The 14,262-nt window shown below is 38.8% G+C and overlaps 1 protein-coding gene across 1 annotated transcript in view; it reads left to right on the top strand.

Annotated features, from left to right (window-relative positions):
- LOC139458106 (uncharacterized) overlaps positions 1 to 14,262 on the top strand; it is an 83,453-nt gene that overhangs the window by 44,658 nt on the left and 24,533 nt on the right. Inside the window, exons 34-37 of the mRNA XM_071239418.1 lie at positions 8,952 to 9,063; positions 12,213 to 12,367; positions 13,548 to 13,707; positions 13,921 to 14,062. Coding sequence (XP_071095519.1) covers positions 8,952 to 9,063; positions 12,213 to 12,367; positions 13,548 to 13,707; positions 13,921 to 14,062 — 569 coding nt within the window. The remainder of the gene's footprint in view (positions 1 to 8,951; positions 9,064 to 12,212; positions 12,368 to 13,547; positions 13,708 to 13,920; positions 14,063 to 14,262) is intronic.

The following is a 14,262-nucleotide window of genomic DNA, read 5'->3' as shown; positions in this document are numbered from 1 at the left end:
TGTTGATCATTATTAAGTGGAAGTTTTGGTTTCTTCGAGGGGGGTTCGTAATCCATGTTGAGTTTATTGTGTTACATCATCCGAGCTCCCGACTCTAGGCAAATTATATACTTGAAACATTTACAATTGAAGACATTAGTTGGTATATACCAACAGGACCAAACATCAAGTACAAAATGCAAGGACAAATACAATTTCAAAATACAATTTGTGCAATTGTTAATGCAAAGGGCTTGGCATGACCAGCAGATTGATAGGACCGTTCCCATCCTACCACCCGTCTAGGTGAAGTTAGGGCCAAAGGAACCATTTTCATGGAACCAGTGCCCTCAACTACGAGATCCCCTTCCTCCACCGACACGGCAAACCCACGGCAAACAGTCTCCCCAATTTGGTAACCCCTTCCGACCAGCAACTGGGTGCTGGAGACACATTCTTCACGTGGGTAATGAGTTGATGTCAGTAAACATAAAGTTTATAGTTGAGATTAGGTGATTACTAAGTAATCCGAGGATATCACTTAAAAGACCCGTGAATATCCGGGGTAGGATAGGTCTTCAGCAACCATTTTCTGCCATACAATTCGGCTATGCTTGTCGTAAGAGGCGACTAACGAGATCGGGTGTTCAGGCTCGCTGACTTGGTTGATGCATGTCATCGTATCCCAATTGCGTGGATTGATGCGCATGATATCAATCACTGGATTGCCTGGTCAAGACTCGATTATTTAAAGACCGCCGTCATATAGCTGGGCTCTTGCTGAGTGCGGCATAAAACAACAAACAAACAAACCACCTAAAAACTCCACCCTATGCCCTAAAAGCGTAAATGGGGACAAGATACATGCTGGAGAAAGAGTATTCTTTTCTTAAGGACCATAAAATGATTTGTAAATAATCAAATTGCAGATCAAACACGAGTACCATATGTGCTAATAGATCGCAAAACAAGGCGAGCACAAGCATGTCCAAACTAAAGACCTATGACACGCATAATATAGAACACTGAAAGAGTCGGCAAAGAACGAAAATGGTAACCAAACATAATCAGTTTCTAACAATAATATCTCAATGAACCAAAACATGTGTGTTAACATTCAAATTTTAAAGTGTAAGCGCTTGCTTTCTTTTACCACGTAGTAGTTATGACCCTGTTGTTACGCACAAACATACGGTTAAAACCTCTGAAAAGAACGAACAGGCGAGGTTCGAACTTCACGCCTCATGCATTACGCGTAAAATATCCCGTTCATGAGCAAGATAGAGTGGTCTCCCTTCCAAAGACTATGTCCCAAGTAAGCTGGGCCCCGTCTCCAATATCACAATGCTGGGCCCCGTCTCCAATATCACAATGTAGGAGCCGGTACAGGCCAATGAGACGATGGCTGTGAGCGCCTTCGAAATATTAAACATACACTATGTTATGTAATTTTTCATTGGTCGCTATTTTTAGACGAAGCGCTACCCTTCTACAAAAGCCTCCACTGAGAAACGTCACAAACTACTTTAAGTCATTTTGTTAGATGTGCCACCATCGGGTGCAGGAAAGACCTTCAAACTTTAAATTGTAATTAATTGTAGGAAATTAAATTTCCAAAATTATTTTCTTCATATATTTTACGTACAAGATATCAATATGTAAGAGAAATGATAGTAAACATAGTCTAGCGTATTCTTTGCATGAACATTTCGCAGGTTTTCGAATACACCCCCAAATTGTGCTATGCGAGAAAAATATTTATCATACACTTGTTAGTAAACTTAGAGCGAATAAACTATACTCAGGTATTTGAACGAGATACGCATGTAGGAAGTTTATATATGTCGACATATGTAGAGTCACCCATACAGTATAAATGTCGCATTGAAAACATTCCTAACATTGTCTTTCCATTCCATGACGTCGAAAAAGTTTATTTGTAAGTGGGTTGGTGTTCCATTAAGGAATAAAGAATAACTCGTAATAAATATGATGTGACTCTTCTGACAAAATAGAAGTGTGTTGTACGACTCGTATGTGGTTGCAATATATTTATTGGATGATTACGTTTAAAAAGATGAAACCTCTGTTGAAAATAGTGAAATTGGAATAAAATAGCAATTAACCATGGCCGATGTTGATATTTTCTAGCTATATATTTTTTAAACAACATTCAAATGCAAAACAATTATTAATACCAACGAAATAAGTCAATGTCCGTTACTCAACAAATGGACAGAATCATAATAGATGGTTTCTATTCATTCAAACCAACGGAAATAGTCAGAAATTCCGATAAATACCGTTGTCGTTGTGCGTGATTTTGCGTCAGTCATGGCGTCACACAGGACGGAAAATTTGACAATTTTTGTTGAAAATATCAACCATTGCAACGTATCTATTTTTAGTTCCCTAATTCTTCATACGATTCTCTTCCCATGCATATTCTGAAATTTTTGGGCCAATGTATTCAATGAATAGACGAATGGATAGTTCCAAATATTAGAAAATGCTACACTGTGTAAAATCTGAATTTTGCTTTGTTTACATTTCAAACAAGTGTAGTTTTTCGAGCACAGCGTTCGTTTTCACTCCTAATTTAATTTGATTGATTTCATCTAAACACTTTGTATTGGTGACAATGGCCACGTGTCATTTGATTCTACTCCGTATGAGGAATTCAAGGATGTATGTATCGCAGCTGAGTATGAAATATACGTGACGTCACAGGCATCTCATAACCCGTATACGTGAAACGTGATTTTGTAAACACTATCCAATATGACGGAAAGTTCACTTCGGCGTTCGTGTTTGCGTATTTTCCAAGACATTCTAAACGATTCTAAGGCTATCGGCGACGTTTTGGAATGATCATTGAGGATTTGATCAAAGACAGATGCCGGTGATGCTATGCTATTTTTGAAATTCATTTCACCGAGTGAATAGCCGAACTTATTATTTCAAAACATGCAGTCAATAACGCAGTGAGTGGTTATTTAGTAATGTGTAAAAAAATGTCGACATTTACTATGCACCTAATTTTCAGTAATTTTGCTTGGCCAAAATGCCAGTGGATGACATGACAAAACAGGGAATGTCCAACCGTATTCAAAACTGTGAAGTGTCTCTGTGACTGCTGCAGTTTGAATTTTATTCGACTTCAAAGTGAGGGTTGACAAATATGTCCCTCTATCATCCAAGGGGAAAGCCTGTGGCAGTTTCTCTACTTCATAGCAATTTTAGGAATTTTGTAAGCCTTTATTCTGGAAAAGGTGTAAATGGACCTCGTTGCCCGAAAATCTATAAAATCTTCGGCCTACCTTTAGAATACAGTCCCGTATTCTAAAGGTGCTCCAAAATATAGAATTGAATTCTTGTAAATAAATATGTCAACAATGCAGTTCTTTTAACCATTTAGAGGGCATTATCTAATTGTTTCCACTGTAAAAAATTGCCCGCCATCAGATTTTCGTTTACCAAAGCAAACGCAAGATGTCACGCTTTTCACAGGTGTGTCCCTCCCCTGTATCGGCATTAGCGTAGCCATTTTTGTAAATCACCGGATGTGACGTCAAATAAACACGCTGAGTGTTTTTTATTTTGGCCTGTACCGGCTCCTAGCTTGGCGCAAGTTGACGACGCGCATAGGGAGCCGGGAACCAGCTTAATGTCCCAAGCTCCTTCCCAGCGCGTGACACCTTCGTTACACTCTCGGTAGTATAGAGAGCTCCGCGAACGGGATATCGCTGTGAGGAGCTTGGACTATGTCCGCAATTCAAGTGACGCTGGTAAATTACACCTTCTTAGAAGGAAGAAGGCGGTGACTAGCTTTTACAAGAGACACGTTGCTGTGAGAATGTCCTGAAAAGTATGTGACGCCTTAATTGTATGATTCCTATACAGTATCATATGTGTAACAGTATACCATTATGGTCAAGAGTTAAGGAATCTGCGTCGGTTGGCAGACGACAAGTTTTATATTAAAACCATGAAGGGTCATGTCTTATGCAGCATTATCGGCAGGGTTTCATATCGGTTCATTTTCTAGGATCTTGACATTGATTGTCATTGTCCTAGGGCTAATTTTCAAACTTGGTAAAGATATACAAGAACATGTAATTTCAATATTTGATAGTCATGAAAACGTCCTTATGCCATATATCTCCAGCAAACCCCCGTAATATCAGTAAAGGATAACGGACTCGGAGACAATGAAAATAATAATTAATATAGATGAATGCACGTAAGACAGCTCTATATTATCGTAGATCTCGTAATCCAAACCACCTGCCGAATGTTTACTTATGCAAATCTAAGCATGAGATTTCATCGCTTGATCGAATACAGGACTCGTTGCAGTATTTCACGGCTACTCGTAAGTATAGGCTACCAGTACACGTCAACTTTTTATGATAGTTTCTGGAATGTCTTTGAAGTGGAATTATCCCTACGTCCATTCAAAATTGGTTAGAAAAAAACCCCCATTTGTTTAGAGGAAGTCCCTTGACCCAGCCTAGATCGTATGCATACTCAGTATGCATAATCCAAAACAGGAATTAATGTAAACAACATAACCCACACCTATCACACCACAAAAAAGCCATTCCACACGTTGCCCGCCCTTGAGTCGCTAACGACAGGTCACTTTGCATCGATCAATCCTATTTGATGTGTCATAAAAGTTGAACAAAGAACAAGAAACATTTTGCGTATGACATACTTAATAGGTTAGTAAGCGTGCGCCATAACGGTCCATTATAAATTAACTACCGCGGTAATATAGCCTACCATACTACACTCTTACAATGTAGTATAATCTATCTCTCGTGAATGAACGTTCTAGTTCATTCGCCAAGGATCAGCGATTACATCATTCCTTCACTCGGCGCTTGTGGTAAGAGGCGACTGACGGGTTCGGGTGGTCAGGCTCGCTGACTTGGTTGATACATATCATCGATCCCAATTGCGTGGATCAATGCTCATGATATTAATCCCTGGATTGTCTGGTCCAGACTCGATTATTTTTGCAGATGGCCGCCATATAGCTGAAATATTGCAGGGTGTGGCGTTTAACAACCAACCAACCAACCAACCAAATCCTTCACTCGGCACAGCTTATCAAAATTTCTCGTAGCTCGATGGTTATGCTCTAAGTCTACTACCCTGAATAAATCCCCAGCATTCTACTGATTGCGTGTCACCATACCCAACAATACACACAAGTAAAAGATAACTTCTTGTTTACTGTACGCATACCCATGGAGATTACTAGTACTACACGAGTGCCTGTCAGATACCATTGATCTTACAACAAGTTGTTTCAAAACGTATATATCGACCGAAAGCAAGTTTGATACGCTTTGTAACAACGAGTTGTAAGATCAATGGTATCTGAGGGGCACGAGTGCAGTAACCTGTTTCTTACACACCCTAAAATTGCACCTTTTTAGCATCGAATCGATGCATTTTGTCTATTCTCATGAATGCAGTGGCGCGTGAATACATAACACCACTGTCCTAAGTGACGTCATCCTATGTACTGCTTAGTATTCATAAATAATGTGACCCTACACAAAACGGTTTCAGCCATATCGGTGGGTTATCAAAGCGATGATGATAATGCAAACTAAACAAAAACAAAGAACACCCTGGATGCCGAGTTAAAAGTTTACACCTCAAAGAAATTACCAAATATGAACAACAACGTTTACTTCAGTATATATGACATCACCAACGGTGACCGACTTTTACAAAATAGCATGTTCACTGACAACAGTCAGCGTTAGAAATTGGCACTAGTCCTGTAGTCCTTGCCAAACTGCCCAATGGTAAAGGTATCATAAGGACTTGTAGAAATGTGCCCTTTTTAGGGTTGTTTCTATATGTTATCATTAGTGGACTAGTGACTAGTGGACGAAAACTGTTACTTTCTAACCCTGAACAGTACGCGGGATTTCCAGAGGAGGAGGATCGTTGATTGTAGGATCGTACATGCATAAATGTGCCCTTTTTAGGGGTTTTGCTATATGTTATCATTATAAGGACTTGTGGACGAAAACTGTTACTTTCTAAAACTGAACAGTACGCGAGATTTCCTAAGGAGGAGGATCGTTGATTGTAGGATCGTGAAATTCGATCTCATACGTATGTTTGATACCAGTTATCTCTAATGGATTTCTCACCCACAGATGTGTAAGAAAAGAGATACCTAAATTTGTGAATGTAATGACATTATCATTTGTACATCACTGACTTACGAAAATGAAGCTATCGTCTGTCCCTGTTGCCTTTAACTCCAGAGGTGTAAGATAACAATCATGAAAAGCAACTGTAAAAAGACTGGCGAAAAACATATTTTTTTAAATATGTCAAATACATTTGTCTGGTCAGTTCATGTTATGACGTGAAAGACTGTTGGCAGTCACCCTAAAAATGAAATGACAAATATGATTAAATGAAAAAGAAAATCATTTAAAAAATAATAAAAATGTAAAGTAACATATAGATGATTTTTTTTCTTTTCTTTTTACAAAGCTTCTCTTTAACATGTTCTGTTAAAATCAAATTATGATACGCATTGCAATCTCATGTCAGACTGTATTGAATCGACTATTTGTCCTTGATAAGAAGAGCGGGGCATCAGCTCCTGTTAAGACCTCTATGAATGTTGATGACCACATTCCAAATGTAGTGTGGTGTTGAGATATGCCGCTACATCCACGGTAATGCTATTGTACCAGGTCCGCCTATAGTGTGACAGGTACAGGCCGGACACTGTAACATGAAGCGGGTCTATGTTTCGCCGGGAGAGATGTACCCTGGTATAATCACTGTCATTGATACCGCATTCCTCAAGGACACTCCCCGTAATTCACCGTCATGTGACCGTAATTTGCATGGAGAAGACATGAATACATTTATCTATATGATGTAATGGTTGAAGTTATATATACTAGTAGTAAAACGTTTAGCACTGTCAACTTTAAACTACTGGTAATATTATTTTAGAACTATACGTTCATTCAATCCATGTACGTCGAATAAACAAACTGTCAAACCCAAATGTTGTTGTCTGTTGTTTAACGCCGCACTCAGCAATATTACAGCTGTATGGCGTCTACAGACGGCGGTCTGTAAATAATTGAGTCTGGACCAGACAATCCAGTGATTAACATCATGAACATCGATCCACGCAACTGGGATACGATGACATGCACCAACCAAGTCACCGAGCCTCACCACCTGATCCCGTTAGCCGTCATTTAGGACAAGCATGTGCTGCAGGAATACCATATTGCAATTCCTTGATGTAAGCGTTATGTGATTTTATTAAAAACAACATTGTTTTGAAACTCCCATACTTTAAGATACACTTACGATAGTCGTAGCGATGGAGATCGGTTTGCAGAAAGGGATCCTGCTTCCTTGCAGGTGTATCTATGAGTCTTAGAAAGTGTCCCTGGCAGGCAAATTATTGGGTATTTTTTTCAAAATGTGGATTTTATTTAAGATCTTATTTTCGTAGATTCAGAGATATTTTAACAATGTATGTTTCTACAAAGCCATAGAATTGGTTATTTGTTTTAAATTTCTCAAGGTTTGCCCATGGTCACCACCCTAAAAAAGTAATACGTCAAGTTGTGTGTAATCCCGGTAATCGTATGGAAATCAGACAATATTGATTGACATTAAATACGTTAAATGCGTTGACGCCTACCATAGTCACTGTACATGTGAGAAATAAAACACGTAAATGACTAGTGAAAATTGGGTAGATCGGAGCGCAACATCGAAGGACACAGATGACACAGGTGCCAGAAGGTGTAATGCACATCACTGGTGAATGGGCATTGTCAGTGCTGGCAATGTGTCCAGATTTTTTGTTATTAAACACATTGGTTCATTAAAATCAAATATGTTGAAATCTCTTTGTTATCAGTCATCGTACCATTTCCTTGGCGCCACGAAATATATCACGTCAACGCCAGATATTCATTTGTGCGTAAATGGCAAATAGCAAAATTTATATGAATGGATTACTGAAAATCAGTGATGACAGCAGTGATGACACCAGTGAAAATACGCATGGTCTAATTTGATTTGAAATTTATTTGTCCCGTTTTACTAAGATCTCAACTCGATATGTTCATGTGGATGGCAGGTTTTAAGCACATCTACCTCATAAGTATAAAATTGTGGCTTCGTGGTCGACTTCGTGCCTTTTTTTTAAACCAGGACCGACTCTTTCTAAAACGTTTAAGTAGAGTTAGAAGACATATACATAGAATTGAATTTCTTAATATCTCCGCAGAAAGATACTTTTACTTCGATACCATCATACTGTAAATAGGAATGCCGGTATTTCATGCATGTTGGCAGTTGGCGCGTTACTTTAGTGCGTTGACCAGTGAATTTTGTATAAGGCCATCATGATATTATCATTTTTACATGACATTCGGTTAACATTATCAAATTTGAAAAATAAATCAGGACATATTTGAGGATAATAGTCAAGGTCCTAAAAATGAACAGATCTGAAATAGTGGTTGACATATCCGTGACTCTACCAGAGACAACATTCCACTTGTTATGTTCAGGGAATGTTGCAAGGAGAGCAACACTAAAGAGAAATTATTAGCAGAGAGTAACACTATTCCTGTTTTGTTAAGGCTACGTTGCAAGGAGAGCAAAACGCGAAACGCTGTTACCCCCTTCCCGTACCTCGGTAGGTACAGTGCTGCATTCACATATATAGACAACCAAGTGACAGTGCACATTCAGATGAGGCAAGACCTTTGACCTGAGAAATTAGTAACGGTGGTAAGGCGTATCATCGTTACACTGTTTACAATTCTCGCAAGCAGTAAATAAAGGAGACGTGAACTGCGCATGAGCGAAAGTATCTACTTTCTCCAATTGTCAATGCTGCAGTTTCTGAACACTGATATATATAAGATCAAAACTCCATTAAGGTAAAGAGCGCGACTGTTGACGGAGAGTACACATTCGATGAAATGGACCACCATCTCAGTCTGGTCCTAGCACTGGCCATTGTGGTCGGTGTTAACGCACAACGACCTAGCAGTAAGTCAAATTTGTCATTTCTTTTGGATATGGATTCTGAGATGCAAATATGCTGGCCCCTTTTATTCAAGTTGTTTCATTTTTTATAGCAAGTTGCATTTATGAAAAAAACACTTGTCGGGATACGAACCTGCAACCTCTTGATATGTACTCCTTCAAGTGACCACTTGCGCTATGGGGATAGTTGACATCACAAATGTCAATTGTTCTCGTTACCATTGTCCTATTTGCACATTATTGTGTTAAATTGTACGACGTTTGTTGTATGTCCTGGAGGTTTAATGTAATTGCTGATTTCAATATATACGTCTTTTCAATATTTGATTTACTGCCAATGATATTCACTTTATTGTTATTGTTTATTGTTAAATTCTAAACATGTTTAGATGATGGGGATGTTGTGATTAGGTGGTATTAAGACTGTAAGACGACAGCGCATTTCATGTGTTTTGATCATCAATGTTTTTGGATATTCTATGTAGGATAGACACATTCCTGAACATGTTTAGATCTGTCGTGTATGTGTTTATAATTTAAACACATTTCTTAAAGTGAATGTTGTTTCAAATAATTTATTGTGCCTAATATGGACATAATAATATAGTGACAGTATTCACTCGAGTTACATTCACTAACTCCCTTAGGGTGAATTGGTGAATGTTATTCAACCATGCCGCGGTTTTTTGGTTTGTTGTTTAACGCCGCACTCAGCAGATATATGACAGCTATGTGACGGCGGTCTGTAAATAATCGAGTCTAGACCAGACAATTCAGTGATATATATCTTGAGCATCGATCCACGCTATTGGGATCGATGACATGCATCAACCAAGTCAGCGAGTCTAACCACCCGATCCCGTTAGTCGCCTCTTACGACAAGCATAGTCGCCTTTTACCCTATTCCCATCATGGGTGTCCCCTTTTGTGATATTGCTGGGATATTGCTAAACCCTACTCATTCACGTATACTCTTTAACTATACTCTTTAACGTCTTTTGGGTCGTATAGTATGATACATTGCCAGAGTATGTTCCATAAAGCGATCTTATCTCTACCGTTATTTTAATTACGATTAAGCACGATAATAGTAAGTTATAATAGTGGTACCACGTTTGCTTTTAGCAACGGGGCCGTTGGTCTCGAATTAAGAATGGTTTTACTGTATTACAAACTTGAATAGTAATGTTTCCTTCAGTAAAGGGTTGACAACCAGAAGCGAGATAGATGCATACCCAGAAAGTGTCGTGTATGTAAGGGAGTACTGATACAATAACCATGAGCCGTGCAAGGACACGGGCGTAAGGCTATGATAATAGGAGTCTGTGCTTCGCAGTGAGGACAGTAATTATACGCTTTGCTTTGTGCCATGTACTTCCTACACGTGATGTGTCCATGATGCGAATGAACATGTTCCTTTATTCATGGGACAGGGGCGTATCAGTCACCGCAGTTCGCTGTTCACAGTTGATTCCCATTCGTTAGCAATAAACCTAAGAATCCCAGTTTCGTTCGATTATGTTTGTCTGATCAAAACCCGTGCTCGTTGTTTTCACCAAAGTGGTATGAGTGTTTAACATGCATCACTTTGCTCTTTTCTCCCACACCAAGCTGACGCACATTAAAATATCCGAAACACTGTTAAACTACTCAGTCCCATATTCACATATACAGTTGCACTTTAGCCTCCCATATTTCCAGACTAGGGTCGACCGCCGATGTTACATTAGCAATTAGAAATGTCCATTCGCCATGGGTAAGAAATATCGATTATGTGTACTGTGTGGAGAACAAACCTTATTGTCAACATAACACTAGGGTCAAGATAAAAAACTTGGCGTTACAAAGACTCGTTGACAACTCACATTTACATAATGATAGCAACTGTGTACAGCCACTTAACACCCAATACGTTAATGTGCGTACGTCACATATAACCTGCAACCACCTTATTTGATGTTTGACCCTTATTGTAAACAGGTAGAGTTACCCATCACGAGGTGCGGTGGACATTAACCATAGTATCGTCTTTCCTCAGTCACACCTTCGTTTGTATAACTCTGTACTACACCTGTTTGTAGCCTTGTACCTTCTAACATGTTACTACTATATAAAAAACCCAAACAAGCTGATATGTTTGTCAGAAATGACAAAGAGTCCCGATCTTCTATATGCTTTTCAATTGTTTGAAACACTGAAGCAAAATCCAGATTTTGTCGTTTGATAAACACTGTAGTAGTACGTTCAAATGTTTGAGGTACAAATCTTACTTGATGGTCATAGTGTGCGTGAGTGGCGGGTGATACTTATGCAGCTATATTTGGCGGGTCACTTGTGATAATGTTCGTTAGCGCAGATGCTGTTGGGGGTGGGGTGCACCCATACATGGGCTATATGTGACTGACATACTCATCAACCTATAACGCGGCGAAGTCATTTTGGAGCAGACCAGAACAAATCGTAGATAGTGGTGGGTTGTTAGAATAGTTCATTAGCCGTGTTTAGGCATAACACGTTGATAATTTAGAGGCAGTATAACGCAAATGACAGTAAAGCATACACTAGAACTGAGCAAGCCCGACCTAATAACGTGAAGATTTATACAATCAACTATTTGCTTGGAAGGCAAAAATCATAACTTTCTCGCTTCAAATGCTATTTATTACAAACGACTACACTTCTCAAGGTATCACCACTGAATCGGCGGAGCTAACATACGTTTATATTGCAATTTACACTCAGTTTTACTGATATACTGATATAAAACAAACATATTAGGAGATAGAGGGAGGGAGGGTCACAAATGACACTGTTCGTTAGTGTGTGTCGGGGGTGGGGTAGTGAGGGGAAGTGTGTGGTTGCAGCTACCACAATATATAAATGACAAGAAACAATTATACATTTAAACCGACAATAGACAATCTGACAAGCTATGTGTTAAAACCATAACGTTTATCATCATACCAATTATATTAACTCTTTATAAGAGTTTGGGGTAGGGTTTACAGCACGTTTTATCGTTGTACCTAGCACACTGAAGATCATAATTGAGGTCAATTGACAGTTAGAAGATTCATCTAAGGGAGACAACTCATTAAACCAGCGTTTTGTGCAATAATCTGTTAGCTAACATTATCTACTTTTCATTTCAGCGATTTTAGTCCGTATTGTGGGCACTTCTGCGACCTATGGTAGAGTGGAAGTCAGAAACAACGCGACATCGCCATGGGGAACAGTGTGTTCCGATTACTGGGGGAACAAAGATGCTACTGTCACCTGTCGAATGCTGGGCTACCGCTGGGGGACGGTATGTAACATCCTTAATTAATAAATCTTTTACAAAAAAGGTAATAACATTTTCTTGATAACGGCTACAGCATTTCTGAATTGATGTTAAGTTTCTAATGTCTGGTCAATTCGACCAGTCCGAAAATCTTCTAAGACATTGAATAAAATGTTGAACCAATAATTTTGACAAATACATTTGTGATATGTTAAATTTCATTCCGGTCGAGCCCCTAATTTCTGTTTCGTGTATCGTTTCCAAACTGAAACAAAAACCCAGAAATCCGTAGTAAAAAGAATTCAGAGTGAAACCAACAAATAACAAAGATATGTTATACAATTAACAATTGTATTATAAAATTATCCAGGTCTACAAATCAATTCAAATTACTGCAAATTAATTACAATTGCAGTACACAACACAGTGGCAGTACAAAATTAAACGGCATTACGATTACAATATCAGTATAAGATACAATAGCAGTGGTACAGTATTAAAGAAGTTGTTATCCATAAAAATTGTGTCTATCTTGTTAATAGCAGTGGTGATAGCAAAAGGTCAGTGATATTAATATTCACTTAGCAGCATCAGTGGTCAAGCTTCCAAAATAGGCCAAGGCTGTATACTCCAGGGTGAAAACAATGGCCTTCGGACATCCGCTAATCTTGATGTAATGTGAGATAAGAAAAACACGCACTTGCCCCGTTATATAGTCTAAATACCTTCTCGAAGGTTCTATGCCATGCTGGATCAGTCTAGCTGTTCTAGTATATTCCAGATTACTCTGGACTCCAAAATCATCGATCAGTCTAGCTGTTCTAGTATATTCCAGATTACTCTGGACTCCAAAATCATCTAAATATAGTAACCATCACACTATTATATAATACTACATTTCTGACAACTAACAATTGTGAAAACGCAATGCTATGAACTTCTGAATCTCCACAGATTCTATATGATACAATTACAACACTGTTTAACAAATGAATTACACTGCCAAGGAAGGGAATAAATTGTTTTTTTAAAATTAATTTCCCTTTTCATTTTTTACAGGCAGCGAGTTGTATCTTGAAATGTTATGCATTTAATGCCTGGTAATGTACTTTTGACTCATGTTTGTATTTATGAGCTTTGCCCTATAACGTATGGCTAGTGTACTAGTAATTTAAAGTTTTGCGATTATCCTTCCATGTGCTAGGCCTTTCGGTACTTCGGCGGCGGGAGCGGCATGATCTACATGGACAACGTACAGTGTACAGGCAATGAGAACACGCTCGCCTCATGTCGCTATTCGGGATGGACTATACACAACTGTAATCATTATGAAGATGCGGGGGTGGCTTGTTCCAACGATAACTGTGAGTTCAGCACTAAATATTCCGGTATAGCATTAACGTTATATGCAGTGGTGTATTTCTGTTATACACATAGACTTGAAGTGTTCAAAGTGAAAGATTTGTTGTAGGAATCAGTGGACAATTAACTATATTTCTGTTTAAACAGTGACCTGCTTCATATCAAACATGCACTGTAGACTGTAAACAAGATCACTTTAAATATTTGCTTTCAAGTTCGCTTGGTTGGAACCGCGCAATACACGCAGCGACAGCGCACTTCATCATCGTTCGGTGCTGTGGAATATCGAGATCCGACTGGCTGGAAACCTGTGTGCGATTCTGGCTGGGACGACAGGGATGCCCTGGTTTTGTGCAGGTATGTGATAACTTATGCATACATATATAATTTCTGGTTATCATGGCAGTGTAAGTACACATGGTTGGTCTATTTGGCTGTTACCGCGATGTCTTCTGTAACCTGATACACCTTATATCTACTTTAATCATGCCACAAACACCGAAAAAGTGATCAATAGAATATTTCTATATTCGGTTTTTTGTACATTCCATTTAATA

This window comes from Haliotis cracherodii, unplaced genomic scaffold (assembly GCF_022045235.1).
Source record: "Haliotis cracherodii isolate W230 unplaced genomic scaffold, xgHalCrac1.p SCAF_1, whole genome shotgun sequence".
Lineage (NCBI taxonomy): Eukaryota > Metazoa > Mollusca > Gastropoda > Lepetellida > Haliotidae > Haliotis > Haliotis cracherodii.
The sequence above is the reverse complement of the archived record's forward strand: the minus strand, read 5'-3'. Positions and strand labels throughout refer to the sequence as shown.